The 15,000-nt window shown below is 52.3% G+C and overlaps 1 protein-coding gene across 2 annotated transcripts in view; it reads right to left on the reverse strand.

Moving 5' to 3' along the window:
- mpp7a (MAGUK p55 scaffold protein 7a) overlaps nucleotides 1-15,000 on the reverse strand; it is a 127,156-nt gene that overhangs the window by 24,392 nt on the left and 87,764 nt on the right. Inside the window, exons 13-14 of one of the 2 annotated variants that reach the window (XM_062521079.1) lie at nucleotides 14,011-14,031; nucleotides 1,281-1,451 (exon numbers count right to left, since the gene is read on the reverse strand). In XM_062521079.1, the coding sequence (XP_062377063.1) occupies nucleotides 1,281-1,451; nucleotides 14,011-14,031 (192 nt within the window). The remainder of the gene's footprint in view (nucleotides 1-1,280; nucleotides 1,452-14,010; nucleotides 14,032-15,000) is intronic. The other variant, XM_062521080.1, reaches the window with a different exon arrangement.

A 15,000-nucleotide genomic window follows, 5' to 3' on the forward strand; every position in this document is an offset into this window, starting at 1 on the left:
CCATAATTCCTTTCCGTGGGGCTGACGGATGGAGGCCCATAGACAAGCTGTTGGTAGCGGCCCAAAGGGGAAGGGAAGGGATACGGAGTCTGAATGACACGCTGCTAAATTAGCTTGGGGTTCACTAAATGCATTTCAGCGGTTTCTCATCTAGAGCGCGGGGACTTTGATTTGGGGAGTTGAGCGCGCGCCAATGTCCATCTGCAGCTGGGGCCTGCGATTTGGCCTGCCGCTTCACGTTAAACCCTTCCCGAGCTCCGCCGTCTTTATCGAGGCATATTGTGCTTTTTTTTTTGTTTTTTTCAGCTCTCAGACGAGCGGAGGACGCCATTAACTTGATCAAAAGCCGCAGATTTCCTGGCGCGCTGCGAGAGCCCCGGCCGGCGTGCCCTCGTCTGTATTGGGTTTGGACTCGAGGGGGGAGAGCGCAGGTATCGCTCCGCCGTAATCACTCGATATTTATTCCGCTCCCCCCCCCCTCTCTCTCTCTCTCCTTCGTCTTTTCTTTTTCCTCGGTGTGGTATGTTGTGTTTGTACAACCTGTGCTCCACTTTGTCCCCCGCTCTATTAGGCCCATCGCTCTGGGAGATTTAGATGCATGAGGTGCGCCGCCTTGCCCCGTTTCCCAGCGCCGCTCCGGTTTCACAATACTTTGGCCATTTCCATTTCTTTCCCCCCCCCTCCTCCCTTCCCTCGCAATAATGAAAATAAATTTTGTTAATTTCTTTTCAAGACTTTCGCACTTTGTAAATGCTGCCCGCGGCGACGGACCGCTCACACAAGTCGCACCCTTGAAAATAAGTGTTAACAATTCTTCGGGGGGGAAAGAATGAGCACAAAGAGGAACGGGGGCCCAAATTGCAGCGGCTCGCCGTAAAAAGGGAGAGGCACTAAATATGAATTAAAGGCCCAGACTGGGGCTGTTGACTCCGGCGGCCCTGGTGGGGACCAGAGCAGGCGCTTGGCGAGCCCCGAGGCGGGAGCTCCTTTCTGGGTTAGCGCTCAGAGGAGGGCCTTGGGTGGAGAACACTCGCTGGGATGAGAACTGGCACACACACACAATCTCTCACACACACACACACACACACACACACACACACACACACACACACACACACACACACACACACACACACACACACACACACACACACACACACACACACACTACACTCCAACACACTCACACACAAATACACACAGTACTCCAACACAGACACAGATACAGTACACACACACACACACACACACACACACACAGTAGTCCAACACACGCTTACCGACTAGCACCACGAGTCTGTGCCTGGCCCCATGCTGCCGGCGGTAGGATGCCACCTCCTCATAGGTGGGCACGTCAGCCGTGTCGTACTGGTCACTCTTCTTGCACTCGTACATGGACTTGTTGGTCTTCTTATCCCTCCGGCTCAGACGGAAACTCCTCCTCAGGCCCACTTAAGAAACACACACACACACACACACACACACACAAACATCAAAATGAGCCCACAGTTAACACAGACAGGGTGTGTGATGGTGAGTATGTTGGTTCTGCGTTAGAGGGGATTTGACTTTGCTGTGTACTTTGGGATGGTCTTTATCAAAGGCTTTTGAATAACAAAATAACACAGGCTATTTCTCTCAGGATTCATCTACCCGTGACTTCACCTCAGACTTCAAACTGTGTTTAGAGGACGAGAAAAATACCTTTTCGCAAAAAGGTAATGCATGCTTGAACACACACACATCACCACATCGCAAGTCTTGGACAGACTCTCCGAACAGAAAACCGGTCAGCTTTGGCATATGCATTGCTTCACACACACACACACACACACACACACACACACACACACCGAAGAACAGCCAGCCCCTCTGGGCTTAAGTTCCAGTGCGCAGTTCCAGATCAGAGCGGGCGAAATGAAAACGTAATAGAATAGAAAACCACAGCAGAGAGAGATGGGGGGAACAAACACACCGGTCAAAAGCTCGTCAGGTATGAAAACAAGATTAGTCACCAGCTTCCTCACTGGGTGTAATCCAGGACCCAAAGCTCTACCCTCTACCCTCGTCCCTGGGTGAATCAAATCCTTTAAGTCTGCCGTTCTCTTCTTCAGTTACTCTGTGTTGAGGGCCTGAGCTGGCGTGGGTCCAGTCTCGAGGAGGACTCGTCCCCAGGCGTACCTGCTTCGCTTTCACTCGCGCTTCGGAAACGTGATCTAGCTCCCCTTCTGTCCTTCAGTGGAGCTTCTCAAAGCACTGACCCCTACCATCCCTCTGCTGTCCGTCTCTCTTCATGTCTGTCAGTCTGTCTCTCCATCTCTCTCTCTGTTTGACTCTCTCTCAATCTCTCTCTGTCTCTCTCTCCCTCTCTCCCTCCCTCTCTCTCTCCCTCTCTCCAGAGGTCACAGAGCGAGTGCCGATGCTGGGGCTGTAAGAGCACCATGCTTTTCCACAGGCTCCGTGGCTCCGGGAGACGTGCGGCGCGAGGGCCTGCCAGCACCTTCATGCCTGTCCGATCGACAACACTGCTGGACGATGATTTTTCAATCCCCCCCCCCCCCCCCCCCCCTTCTCTCCCCTTCAGCTTCTCTGTCTGCCCCGAGTTTCACTTCCCCTGCTTCTTTCATTCGAGCAGTTGGAAGCCATCGGTATACAATGTTTGATTTACGATCTTTTTCAGGTCTGGGGTCAGTCTGCGAGCAGTGGTATTGCATGATGGGTTTATTCTGCTACTTGATGTTGGAGATGCACTCTGGCCCAGCAGCTCCAGGAAAGGGCTCTGGCGCTCGCCTGCTTTGAGTGACAGGCAGAGTTAGCAGGTCAAGCTGTGCACCCCCCCCCCCAATGCAGTGTTGCACATTCAAAACAAATGCGGACCCGACGTGACCTGCAGATCAAAGCCAATCAAGTCATCTAATGTACAGACTCTATGGAAAAGCAGCGGTCTCATTTCCAGATCGTTCTACTTAGAGGAATGGCAATTAATATGCCCCCCTCCCAAATACACACACTACACACACACACACACACACACACACACACACACACACACACACACACACAGAGGAGAATGATGCAAGATGCCCAAGAGAAGATGAAGGCAGCTGCAGAGCTGTGGGGTGAGGAGAGAAGAGGGGGTGGGGGGGGGGCAAGGGGGGGGGGGGGCAGTAATAGGAGAGGTGAGGAGAGGGGGAGAACAGAACCTGATCCAATCCCCTTTAATACTTTCCACGGCGCGGAGAAAACCGCGAGAGCGACGCAGATGTGCAGTGGACGAGTGCGTCTGCATTCCTCCGCTCCTCCCTCCCTCCCTCCCTCCCTCCCTCCCTCCCTCCCTCCCTCCCTCCCTCCTCCCCTCCAGTGTTGCCTTAATAAGGGGCTGCCGCAGCGCGACCACATGGGCCAGCATATGAAACACGCCGTAAGTCAAGCCCTGTAACACGCTGGGGTCTGCATCTGTGTGTGTGTGTGTGTCTGTGTTAGTGTGTGTATGCATGCCCGCACAAGTATTCCCTTACATCAAACATGGAGTACTGAGGGCAGACGGTGTGTGTGTGTGTGTGTGTGTGTGTGTGTGTGTGTGTGTGTGTATTTCTGTGTTTTCTGTTCCGTGGTGGGCTGCTTGCGGCCGGCTCCTCTGCTTGTGCCACGGCCCTCGAGGGCTTCAGAGGGCCCGTGCGGTCGCGCGACCGGCTGCCTCCCTCCCCCCTCGCTCACGAGCAGACGCCACCGCCACAGCCGCCGGCCACCGCCGCCAAGGCACGGGGGAACGCGAGCGCAATCATCTCCGTCAGTGGCCCGGCGGCACGGCAACGGGGCGAGGGCAACAATGGATTGCGTCATCTTCCCCCGAACGGCACTCGGCTAACGAAGGGCCCGCCACCGCCGCCGCTGCTGCAGTCGTGCCTGCGGCCTGCACGGAAATTCTGCACGCTGAAATGGAGGCTGCGTCTCTGGTACCGTGAAGGAGCTGATCTCAGTACGGTCTGGCAGGGTCACAGAAAACGAGTGAGCAGAGAGAGAGAGAGAAAGAGAGAGAGAGATGCGGAGAGAGAGAGAGAGAGAAAGAAAGGACAAAGAAATTAGGGCTAGGAAAAGGGGGAGGGAGGGAGGATAGAGAAGATGGAGAAAAAGACAAAAGACAGAGAGAATCTCAGAGTGAGAGAGGCACTAGAAAAAAAGAAAAGAAAGAAAGAAAGAAAGACAGAAAGACAGACCGATAGACAGAAAGAAAGAAGGAAAGAAAGGAAGATGATTAAAGAAAGAGAGAGAGGATGGAGGATAAATGTGGAGGAGAAGATGGAGGCAGATGTCCAGAGTGCTTGTCGGTGGCGTGTGTCTGTGCTGCCAGCGTGAGCGTGAGGCCTGGCGTCTGATTGGGTGAGTGAGGGCAGAGCTGGCGTCTGGGTGGGTGAGTGAGGGGGGGGCAGAGCTGGCCGCTGTGTGCTCCTGTGGGGCAGGTGTGTGCCGGGCCGCGCCGGGCTTCTGTTACAGCCTCAGCTGCGTCCGGTCAGCAGCCGTCACCACTCGTCAGCCTGAAGGGCCGCTACACGCCGCTCTGCTCGCGAGCGCTTAACCCGCTCCGACAGCTCTCACACACACACACACACACACACACACACAGCACAAAGCACAGGCTGCCAGCCCTCTAACTTAACATCAGCTCAGGTAACACAGAAACACACACAAATACACCTGTTTCCTTACACACATGTGAAAACAAAGAGGCCTAATCATACAAAAAACATACACACATGTACAAGCACACTCACACACACACACACGCACACAAAGATGCACACACAAACAGACACGCATACAGACAATGACACACACACACACACACACACACACACACACACACACACAAGCACACACGCACACAAAGATGCACACACAAACAGACACGCATACAGACAATAACACACACCCACAAAAACACAGCCCCCAGCCCCCACTCCCAGCCCCATTTTCTGCATTACTAATGGAAGCCGAATTAAAAGCAAAAGGCCCGGACATTAATTCATTCCAGAAAGGAGAAAAAGAGCGCAAAAAGGCACATCTGATTTTTTCTTTCTTTTTTTTTTCTTTGGCTTGGACCTGTTTTTTGTCATAAGGCCTTTTTATTTTGGTCTTAATGCAGCAGAACAGAAATCTGGGATATGGATGCAATCTGGTAATGTATGCAATTTGGCAACTGGGGGAATTTAGATACGCTTATCTCACATGTCCGCCCTGACGGGAAGAGAGGAAAGGAGGGAGGAAGAGAAAGAGAGAGGGAGGAATGGAGGGACAGAGGAAGAGGGGAGAGAGAAGGCAGACTGACCGTCCTGCCAGTAAGAGGATGAGTGACCGCCGCTGGCCAGCGTCCACACCTGAGCTCTTCCCCTGCCTGATGAGAGCGGCCCGGTGCTGCTGCTGGCTCCGGCGGAGGGGAAACGTTGGGGGAACGTTGGGATCCCCCACCGCCACGTGTCCACACCGGGGTCCCTCAACACGCAGCTCATCAGCGCACGCAACCAAGCCTGACCGCTTAATTGGCCCGCCGCGCCAGCGGAGACCACTCTCAGCGTGACACACACACACACACACACACACACTCACACACACACACACACACACACACTCCGGCGCTGGAGTAAAACAATGGGAGACGGAAAAAGCGGGGCGATAAAGCGTCCAGCCGAGTGGAGAGCAGAGAGAGAGAGAGAGAGAGAGAGAGAGAGAGAGCGAGAGAGAGAGAGAGAGAGAGAGAGAGAGAGCGCGGCAGGCGGAGTGTAAACACGGAAGGACACGCGCTGTTGCCCCAGCTCGCCATCGCCAGAGACACCGCACCGCTCCACACCGCACCACACCGCTCCACACCGCACCGCCTCACACTGCTCCACCCGCCCAGCTACGCCTGCCCAGTTTCCACACCGATAATGTCTCACAGCCGCACATCTGAGGCCCCAAGGCCTACTCGCGCACACACACAAACATTTACACACACATAGCAATGAGAACACACACCAACAACCTGTACTCAACCTGTACTGCCCAACGCTAAACCTTTCCAGAGACTGGCCACCAGAAAGCAAGAGGAACACCCCCTCTCCATACAAACAAACACACACACACACACACACACACACACACACACACACACACACACACACACACACACACACACACACACACACACACACACACACACACACACACACACACACACACACACACACACACACACACGCACACATGCACACATGCACACACGCACACACGCACAGACACACACACACACACACACACACACACATTAACACAACCCAGAGACCCAAGCACGCTCTCCTGGTTGCTGTGTAAGGAGAGACGCATGAGAACATTCCGTGATTGGTTGACACGTGCATAATGAGCAGGAAGTGCTGGAATTCCCTCCGACTGGAATGTCCATGTGGGCCAAACGAACAGAAGCCTGTGTGACTGGCAGCCTTGTTGGGCTTGGGCTTGATCCCAGACTCTTTGGGGTCCTATGATGCACCCCTCTCTCCTCTCTATGACCCATTGCACATGAACACGTGGTTCTGCCCGATGAGGACATCTACATCACGGACATTAAAACTAGCATCATCCCCATAGAAGCTTTTGACTAAAAAGCCATAACAGCACATCCACACAGCCACAGAAACAACTTGCATGTGAATGTCTGTTAGCTAGCTATGTGTTTTAGTGTTTTGTGTGTGAGTGTGTGTGTGTGTGTGTGTCAGAGTGAGAGAGCGAGAATGTCTGAGTGAGTGAGTGAGTGAGGGAGATGCAGAGAAAGAGCTGGTGAATGAGCGCGAGTGTGTGTTGGTGTGTGGGGATGTTCTCTGACAGCGGTCGTGTGGCCTTCACACAGCTGTCCCCGCACTTTTAACAAGCATCTGCCAAAGGCCTTATGGGTAACACGGGCCGCCCCCCTCCGCCTCCCCCTCACCCCTGCGCACTTCCCCCGGGAGACCCCCAGCATCAAACAGCGCCTTGGGCCGCTTTTCCAGAGCAGGCCTGCCCACAAGCCCGGGGCTCCTCTGATGGCCGGCCACAGGAATGGGAAGAGTATTGAACATGATTACGCCACTCTGGGGGGAGACAAACAGCCCCTTTTTACAAGCAGCACTTTTCCTCTCTCCCATTCTCTTTCTCTCTCTCTCTCCTTCTCTCTTTCTCTCTCTCTCTCACTCACTCCCACTCACCCACAGAGATTTCAGCATGTCTATCATCCTACTAACCCCAATACCCCACCCCCCCCCCCCCCTCCAAGTGTGGAGATGTCCGCCCCTGCAGTGGAGGCGGTGGCTTGTGAGGTGGATGATGGCAGATGGATGATGAAAGCAGCAGCTCGCTGGTGTGTCTTTTGCTCTGATATGTCAACTATGTGCGTTTGGATGAGCCTGCGCTCCAGGTTGTGCAGAAGCCATTATGCTTAGCTGGGGGCTGTGTGTGTGTGTGTGTGTGTGTGTGTGTGTGTGTGTGTGTGTGTGTGTGTGTGTGTGTGTGTGTGTGTGTGTGTGTGTGTGTTGTGGGGGGGGGTCTCAGCGGCATCTCTTTCTTTCCACTCCTGCAGCATATGTGGGGAGCGTGCTGGCTGTGGAACGTGCACTTGGGGCTTATGTTAGTCACCCACAATGCACCACTCTTGGCTGGTGGGTGGGTGGATGAATGTGTGTGTGTGTGTGTGTGTGTGTAGGGGGGTTGTATCGAAGAGCGGTATTTGTTTTTCCCCTCTGACTTATCCCCAAGCTCTGTAGACGCAGGAATGTTGAGTCAGGAGCAGTGAAGGACACAAACACACACACACACACACACACACACACACAGAAACATATACACACATACACAAACCATTAGGCAGACACTGTTGTACGCCAGGACTAGAAAAGCCAGACTGAAGTCTGTCTCACTGCCTGTTTGCCTCATCAATCACACACTCCATCACACAGCCTATCAACATCAGTGCAATGTGTGAGAGAATGTGTGTGAGTCTGCTGGTGTGTGTGTCAGTGTGTCATGGTGAGGAAGTGTGTTTATGTATGCCAAGTGCATGTTTATAAGAATTTAAGAAAGTCTCTGTGCGTGTGTGTGTGTGTGTGTGTGTGTGTGTGTGTGTGTGTGTGTGTGCGCGTGTGTGTGTGTGTGTGTGTGCGCGTGTATGTGTCGTAAGTGTGTGTGTGTGTTTCCCATTCTGCAATCTTGAGCTCCACATTCTGCAATCTTTTATGTTTATTTTGCAGATGTGATATGCAATATCCTTCTGTGGATTTATATGAGTATGTGTGTGTGTGTGTGTGCGTGTGCACCCAAAGATAACACACTAGCACTGTACATGTGGAAACACTGACGGCCCCGACGTGACCCTGAGTCAGCTGCTAAAGACATCTGGTCAGTCACCTCTTAACCCAAAAGGTCTGCACACCCTCTCACCCTCTCTCTCTCTCTATCCCTCTCTCCCTCCTCTTTCTCTCTCATCCTCTATCCTCTCTCCTTCTCTCTCCCTCTCTCAGCCTATCTGATAGGAACCTCCATCCTGAGGGCTCAGGGAAGCCCAGGCCCGCTTGGCACGGTCTCCACCTGTCTCAACCTACTCCGCGTCACCGTCACCTCCACCTCCATGTCCACCTCCACCTCCACCTCCACCTCCACCTCCACCTCCACCTCCGACTCCAGCTTCCCAGCGAGTGGTTCACACTCTGCAGCTCAGTGGAAATCTGTATGTCACAGGCCTGACATCAGCCTCAGGGCCTGTTTACGAGCTGCTTTTTAATTTCAATTAAGCTTACTTGGGCGCAGCGGTGCTGATCCGAGAGCAGTGAAACTCACCCACCCGCGTCCAGCCAACCAGGTCAGCGCTCAGCACCGTGGATAGGGGTGGAGGGGGCTGGGGTGGGGTGGGGTGGGTGGGTGGATGAGGTGGTGTGGTTGGAGTGGTTGGAGGTGTCTCCACAGCCTGCTGTGATTCACCTGAGGACACGAGGATTAGCGCAGCGCTGGACGCTGCGAGCGTGTTTTTGGTTCCCGCTCTGCACACGTGTGCGCTTTTCCATCACTCTCTCCTTAATTGGACTCTAGCAGCTGATGGCTTTCCCAGCTTTGTCTCCCAAACCCCTCTGACCCATCCATCCCTCTCTCTCTCTCTCTCACACACACGCTCTCTCTCTCTCGTTCCCTCTATCTCTGTCTCTCGCTCCCTCTCCCCCTCCCTCTCTCCCCAAAATTCTTCATCTGTTTTCTAATTATTAGTGCGGTGTTGCCGTTGTGGTGTTCTGCTGGCCCGGATGTTTGGGGGCTCCTCGGGGCTGCTTGGGATTAGCAGACTGATGGGACGTGTCACCAGGCCCACGCGCTCCGGATGCTTCTGAGCCGCCGGGGCCCGGGATCGCCTTTCAGGCTCGCCGGGATCAGGGACGGACAGAGGGGGGGGGGGGGGGGGGGGGGGGCGGATCGGCCGTGCTGAAGGATGAGGATGAAGAGGAGGAGGAGGAGGAGGAGGAAGACTAGGAGTGGTTCTCTGGAGGAGAAGAGAGGAGATGGGGGGGTTCTTAATGTCTTTGCCATCTCCGGTGGGTCCTCTCTTGGGGGAGCTGAGCCTTAAAGCCTCTTCTCAGGACCGCCAAACCTCCCACATGGTACACATCTCCAACATACACATCCATACATACACACATACAGCATACACATGTAGAGAAGAACGCAGAGCACACCCCCACCCCCCAACACACCCCAGCAAACACATATAAACACACACACACACACACACACACACACACATCTGCACTACACACACTACACACACCACACACGATGACAAACAAGTGTGTGTGTGTGTGTGTGTGAGTTTGTGTGTGTGAGTGTGTGTACATGCGTGGTCAGATCACAGTAACAGCCTAGCCGCCCCCAGACCCCCGTCAGAAACCCAATCCACATCTGCGCCTCCTCCTCCCCAACACCAGCAGCAGCAGGGACGACTTGAAATCAGACTTGCAAATGGGAGAATGCACATCTGTGTGCATGCATGTGCATGTGTGTGTGTGCGTGTGTGTGTGAGTGTGTGTGTGAGGGACACTCCAAAGAGCTGATTGTTCTAGGGGAGATTTATTCTCTCCCCCGCCAGGCTCCTGTTACAGGAGCGACTCAGACGACCCAGAGCCCAGCAGCACGGATGTCCACACATGCAGATGGCCTAGGCACTTAAACTCTGCATGTTTCTATGTGCGTCTGTGTGTGCGTGTGTGTGTGTGTGTGTGTGTGTGCTTGTGTATGCATGCATGCGTGTGTGTGTGTGTGTGTGCGCGTGCACATGTGTGCCTACGTGTGTGTGTGTGTGCGTGCGAGCGTGCACATGTGTGCCTACGTGTGTGTGTGTGCCTGTGTGTGTTTGTGTGTGTGTGTGTGTGATGAATGCGTGTGCCTGGAAAAGGATGGTAAGCAGTGGAGGAGGGAGCTTGGGAACGCGAGTGCAAGAGCGAGACGGCGAGTGTGTGTTGTAAAGGTTTGTGTTTCTAGAGTGGTCAGCCTTGATTGCGTGTGGCAGGGCTCACTGACTCACAGGCTCATATTTATACACTGGGACGAGCACTGGACCGTCCGTGAAATCACCAGAGCCCACTGCCGTCCAGCAACACAGAACAGAACAAAACACAAGCCAGAGGCACAGGCTACACATGAGTGCAGCAGTGCACTGCCCAAACACCTACACAAACAGACCAGGAAAGAGAGAGGGAGAGGGAGAGAGAGGGAGAGGGAGAGAGAGAGAGAGAGAGAGAGAGAGAGAGAGAGAGAGAGAGAGAGAGAGAGAGAGATGGGAGGATAGAAGGAGAGAACGGAATGAGGAGAAAGAGAACCTGGAACCCAAAAGACGGATAAAGGGATGCAGGCAAAAGAAAGAGAGGAAAAAGAGAGGAAAAAGAGGGAAAAATGAAGACTCTTAGCAGAGACACCGAGATTGAAAGAAAAGGAAATAAAAACAGAGTGACAGAACGGAGCAAGGGAAAGAGAGAGAGAGAGCGAGGGAAAGAGAGACAGACAGAGAGAAAGAGAGACAGAGAGGGGGAAAGAGAGAGACAGAGAGAGGGAAAGAGAGAGAGTGGAGCGGGTCTGAGGAGCGCAGGCCGTGTAGTCTGCGGTGTGGCAATGGGGCTTACAACTTATGATTTGCCTGGTGGTGCAGCGGCGGTAATAACAACTCCCCGCACACACACACACACACACACACACACACACTCACACACACACACACACAGTGGAGCGGCCGAGCCCAGCCGTGCCCTGCCCGGCCCGCGGGCACCACCAGAGCCGGCCTCGGGTCCTCGCAGGAGACCACATCAACGGCGGGCCGCCGCGCCACAACACCAGGGCCGCGCAGCGCAGCCTCCAGACAGCCCTGCGTGTGGGACTTGAGCCTGTCCCACATTCACAGAGCGCTATTTATGGAGCGGCCTGCTGATGCCAGCATGTTGGACAACACACACACACACACACACACACACTGTAGCGTGGGACAGAGCAGTCACTAAACCAGAACAACTTGGAACACATGAGTGCTTTGGTAACTTTAAGAGGCCACTTGTACAGTATGTCATCTGAAGACGTGTTCACTCTGAAAGGGCAAGGATGGGCAAGTTTAAGCTATTAACATTAGCACACATTAGCAACACAACAGAGCTCAATAAATATGTGGGACATATTGCTGTGTGTGTCATGAGTGTGTGAGAGCGCATGTGTGTGTGTGTGTGTGTGTGTGTGTGTGTTGTGGAAGTGGCCCATGTCAAAACGGGCGTAGTTGAAGAGACAGACACAGTCAGACACAAGGGTTTTCCGATCACACACTGTGGGGCCAACCAGGGAACATGAATGATCAGAGCCCAGGACCTGTCACAAGGGATCCTGATCAAAGCAGCACTGGACACTATGGCAACCACAAGATGGTCTGGACAAGCCACGAGTACACTTCAGTCAACACACAGAATGGAGGGACAAGGGAGAGAGAGAGAGAGAGAGGGAGACAGAAAGAAAGAAAGAAAAAGGGAGAAAGAAAGAAGGGCAAAAGAAGTAGGGACAAACACCTGGTCCAGCACAGACTACGGAGGACATGACACAACGGTTTCTTACTTGGACAAAAAACACCTATGCATGTGTGTGCATACACACACACACACAACACACACATCTGTCTATAGGTACAGACAACTGGTATGGAAGACAGTGAGGTCTGACAGAGAGGAGAGTAGAGAAAGTCTCACCTATGTTCTGTCCACTTAAATTAGAACCAGAATCTGAGTCCTCTGAAAATACGAGACAGAGAGAAAGGAAGAAAGAAAGAAAGAAAGAAAGAAAGAAAGAGACAGAGAGAGAAACAGACCAAGAGGAAGAATGACAAAAGGAGGGAAAAAACAGTGCAAGAGTCCAAAAGGACAACAGAAAAGTGAGCTTGTAAAATTAGACTTTTATGAACAACTATGCAATTATCTAATCTTTCAGCACACAAGCACAACCAGACACACCCTTGGACACACACACTCTCACACACACACACACACACTACGCTGACCACATATACACAACTCCACACAGACCAATCAGTTTGCAATCACAAACACAGCACACCAGCACACTAACTACCAAATGATCACAGGTTGAGCTACGTGGGAACACTAAAGGCAGTCCGACCACTGTGGGCTCTGTAATTTCAGGCTCCTCTGCAGGGTGACCCCTCCGAACACTGGCAGAGGCCAGAGGGGACAGTGACTGACGGCACACTGGACATGGGAACGGAAAACCAGCGCAGCTGCTGCTGCAAAAGTAGCGGGACCTGTCTAGTCTGTAATAAGAGCATTAAAGCATTTTCAAGAACATCAATTCTCAGTGTACCAAAATATTTCTTTTCTTTCTTTTTTTTTCCTGGGATGAGTTCACAAATGAGCGCATACTGTAAGTTATGATTAAAACATGTTTCTGAAAAAAATAATTGAGTCTGGCCTATGAAACTACTCACCCAGTCTCCAGCATATGTTGATCAGATTGAAACATTCAATATGTAAATGCTATGTGCAACATGTAATGCCATGATAAAAGCAGCAGGGAGAAACTCTGAGACCAGTATGCAATGAGACCTCAGTTTCCCCATGCATCTTTATCTATGCCTTACAGTACGCATAGTGCAGGTTATCTGAATTAATGTGATCAAAAATGCCAGTGATGTTACAGTCACTAAATGAGATGGTGAGGGGTTTAGGAATGTGCATGTCTAAGATGTTAGCATCTGGCTAACCCTGGGAGGCCATTAGGCCAGGTAGGGGGGAAGCGTGACCCTTCACCCGGTGTAAACCCACATGCTATTTTATGCTATGCTACGCTACGTTTCACGGTTATGCTCAAACGCACACTAATCGCCCATGCCCTCATTGGCTCAGACTGTTGCATCAAACACACGCAAACACACACACGTGTACACGTACATATACACACATGGACACACATACATACACACACACACACATATGCGCACACACATACTCACGCACACACACACACACACACAGGATTTCTAACCAGCAGTTCCCCACGAGCACACACATTTTTGGGATAAATGCTTTCACACATACTTTTTTCTCATACCAGCACACAGCCACACACACAAATCTCAAACATGACTGCATACATTCAGACCTACTTCCTTCCTCTCTATCAAACACACATCACACACACACACACACACACACACACACACACACACACAGCAACAGCCTCCCTCCCTCCCCACCCAACAGCCTCCCAGCCAGTGAGAGCAGATGGGTGAGGGGTTAACATGGGGGCATGGTGAGGGCCAGTACCTTCAGCCTCCTCCGCTGGGACGAGCCAGGGGGAGAATAACACAGCGCAAGAGTTAGAGTTAGGGATGAATAGCACTTACTGAGAGTTACTGAGAGAGAGGGGGATCAGGAGTGGAATTAAACAACCAGTCATGGCACACAGAGACAACAAAGGAATACATACCACATTCAAGGGCCTCATCGTCTTAGAAAAGCAAAGCAAAAATGGGGGAGGGAAAACAAAACCATTAAATTCACATCTCAAACATAACAAGAACGTTTACATCTCTACAGATGGCTTTGGTACTCTAGAACGGGGGGGGGGGGGGGGGGGGGGGGGGCGCGACACCTTGCTGGAAATGTGCTGGTGTATACATGATCACAGTGCCTGACACACTCACCAACAGTGTACCCGAATGAATCTGAACACACACACACACACACACACACACACACACACACACACACACACACACACACACACACACACACACACACACACACACACACACACACACACACACACACACACACACACACACACACACACACACACACACACACACACACACACACACACACACACACACACACATACATACACACACACATGCACACACACACACACACACAGGTGAAAAGCAGTAGTAGTGAGTGAATGCAGATGAATTAGGAGAGACAGACAGAGAGGAAGACAGGTATATGAGGTGAGGCGGACACATGAACGAGGGAGACATGAAAGGAGGTATAGAAGGAGAACCTGAAGAGGAGGAGCAAATGAATACAACAGAGAGAGAAGGACTGAATGTGAATCGAGAGAGAATGAGCCTGAGTGAAGGATGAATAGGAAGAAAGGAAGAGAGTGTGTGTGTGTGTGAGAGAGAGAGAGAGAGAGAGAGAGAGAGAGAGAGAGAGGGAAGTGACAGGGCAACATTTGGAACCACTTAAAGAGTGCTTCCTCTTCCTCATGTGGTCTTGATTCCTCCTAACAGGGGTTCAATCAAAACACACACCAGAGAAACAACAGCATCTCCACAGCAGTACATGCGTCTCCTCTTACACACACACACACACACACACACACACACACACACACACACACACACACACACACACACACACACACACACACACACACACACACACAAACAGCATTTCCCACAAACGCGTGGCT

Source organism: Sardina pilchardus, chromosome 19, assembly GCF_963854185.1.
Source record: "Sardina pilchardus chromosome 19, fSarPil1.1, whole genome shotgun sequence".
Classification (NCBI taxonomy): domain Eukaryota; kingdom Metazoa; phylum Chordata; class Actinopteri; order Clupeiformes; family Clupeidae; genus Sardina; species Sardina pilchardus.